The sequence below is a fragment of the Sinocyclocheilus grahami genome, unplaced genomic scaffold (genome assembly GCF_001515645.1).
Source record: "Sinocyclocheilus grahami isolate Dianchi unplaced genomic scaffold, SAMN03320097.WGS_v1.1 scaffold888.1, whole genome shotgun sequence".
Classification (NCBI taxonomy): domain Eukaryota; kingdom Metazoa; phylum Chordata; class Actinopteri; order Cypriniformes; family Cyprinidae; genus Sinocyclocheilus; species Sinocyclocheilus grahami.
Genome location: NW_015506067.1, coordinates 137590 through 140141, shown reverse-complemented (window position 1 = coordinate 140141; position 2552 = coordinate 137590). Strand labels below are relative to the sequence as shown.

At 37.0% G+C, this 2552-nt stretch overlaps 1 protein-coding gene across 1 annotated transcript in view; it reads left to right on the top strand.

The window, feature by feature from the left end:
* Nucleotides 1–1809, top strand: part of LOC107563759 (GTPase IMAP family member 8-like) — a 3329-nt gene extending 1520 nt beyond the window's left edge. Inside the window, exons 2-3 of the mRNA XM_016248701.1 lie at nucleotides 1033–1632; nucleotides 1796–1809. Of these exons, the coding sequence (XP_016104187.1) occupies nucleotides 1033–1632; nucleotides 1796–1809 (614 nt within the window). The remainder of the gene's footprint in view (nucleotides 1–1032; nucleotides 1633–1795) is intronic.
* Nucleotides 1810–2552: the final 743 nt, after the last annotated feature.

Genomic DNA, 2552 nt, shown 5'->3' with positions numbered 1-2552 from the left:
CTTTGACTTTCTGATATGTCATTTCACCAACCACCGACTGTTTATGTGTCTATATAAAGACCAGCAGAAAACTTTCATTTGGACTTCCGGAGCTTGACAGATTGACACACAGAGAGAAACAGGTTTGACTGCACTGCTTAATATGATCCATTTTAAAAGTTGTTTTCAATTATTCGTTGACTTAATATGCTATGATAAGTCAGAAATAAACAGGAAATACAAAATTTGTCATGAAAGTGATAGAGTAAAACTTGACTTAATATTACTGTGAAGTATAATGATACAATACAACTGTATTCAGGAAACATATGCTGTAAATGTATTACTGACAGTCTTATGGAGACATTTAATCTTACTGGTAAAGCTAATAGTAAGACACTGAAACATTTGAGAGACTTTGGTGGATTTATCAATAAATATCAGATTTTTTTTTTTCATTACTATATTTTTCAGACTAAAAAGAAAAATACGTAAAACTGTCAGACAAATAGGGAATGTTTTTATGCAGGGAATTTGCATAAAAGAACAAATAAAAATAAACAAAACGTAACAACACCACTCCTAATGAAATACACCACTGCAGTCTCCTATGTGGCATCTAATTTACATTTTATCAGACAGCATGTATTTCTGTAAGCTTGCTTGGTTCTGTTTTACTGTTATTAAATCAAATCATAATCATGGTATACACTTATAGTAACTTAATGTGTACAAGAGCAGCAGCATTTTGAGTGGAGCACTTAGAGCTTAGGTTTCAATATTATTGATCTCCTTACAAATACTTACAGGTGCTATGAAGTATATTATGAAAACATACTTTAACAAAATATTTAGTATAAAATTAACATTTATGGATTCATAAAGGTTTGGTGTCACAAAACCAGTGTGAACAAGTCATTGCTAGTTAGGGCAAAACATTAAAGTCTCTCAATGAAAAGAGAGAGAGAAAAAAGATTAGAGGGAATAAACCTAAATTAGTAAATGACTAAGTCTTTGCGTCTTTGCTGTCTCACACTATTTTTTCCTATTTAGTTGTAGGCCACACAACAAAAATGGAACCTAAAGCACTTAATTTTATAATTTTACTGGGGAAAAAACGAGCTGGGAAGAGTGTGTCAGGAAACACAATACTGGGACGAGAAGCTTTCATATCAAGGAGAAGATCTGGTTCTGTCACGCCTGATAACACTGTTGAATCTGGGACTGTTGATGGGTTTCCAGTCAATGTTTATGACACACCAGGAATCTGTGACCCAGAACTGAGTGAAGATGAGATTCAGCAGAAGATTGAAAATGTCCTTCAGAGATGTGAATCAGGTCACTGTGTGTTTCTGCTGGTCATCAAAGCTGATAGTTTCACTGAAGAAGAGAGAAAAACTGTGGAGAAGATTGAGAAGCTGCTGGGAGAAGAACGCCTGAATAAAACCTGGATTCTCTTCACCAGAGGAGACGAACTGAAGGAAGACAACCTGACAATACAAGAATTCCTTGATAGAAATAATGGGTTGAAGACACTTGTTGAGAAATATGATCAGAGATACCATGTGTTCAACAACAAGAAGAAGACAGCAGCAAGTGACCAGGCTCGATTACTGCTGGTAAACATTCTCCAGAGATCTTTGGGGTTAAGCGGTGAGTGTTTTAAAAGATCATATAGGCCAAAGTTTTTGGTTACAAATTGTGGTGGTAAACTGTATCTCAGTTATGTCAAAGTGTATTACAAATTATTGCAAATTATTTATTAATTATTAATTTACTACTTGCAACTTTTTGCTGATTGATATTCTCATTTCAGCTATTGCTGAATAAAATTAACATTGTCAGGCTTTTATTTGTGCCTAATGACTAAATTAACGATCTGCGTACTTTGATTTATGACTGCTTAAATTTTACCTACCACAAGATGGCACTGTTTCCTAGACTCCTGACGCTTTGAATTTCAACTCTTTTCCCGAAACAAACCTTCAAAGATTTAAGAGGCTTCATTTTTCCATCCCTAGCGCACACAGTAAAAAAAAAAATTTTTTTTTAAAAGGGCACACATTTAAAATTCACAGCGAACACTAACCCATGACACATAGCCTTCACAAAGAAGACACAATCTTCCCCTGCATGGCAATATTAGGAAGTTTCCTCTATCTGGGTTTTCTCCACTTCCTCCGGGTCTTCAGCACTGGTGGTGCTAGCCAGCCACAAATGCCATAATACAATTCCCTTTTTACCTGTATACCCTCAAGCTCAGTTTGTCATGTGTGGAGTCATTTTCACACAGCGGTAGCCTGATTCATAGATTCTGAGAGGTCTGTCAGTTCATTCTACATGTAACATATCAGCCTATCACACGTCAAGCTGACTGCAAGGCAGGCCAGAACGACCATCAGGCCACTGGGAAATGTTCTGGTGCTTCAGATGACCAGACCGCTGCTGCCTAAATATTTGGGTTACGGCCAAATGCCCATTAAAACGTGGGCCCCATTTGAGAACCACTGCTCTAGACCAGTGTTTCCCAACCGGGGTGCCTTCTGTCGAGAGCAGGGGTGCCGTGTAAAAAA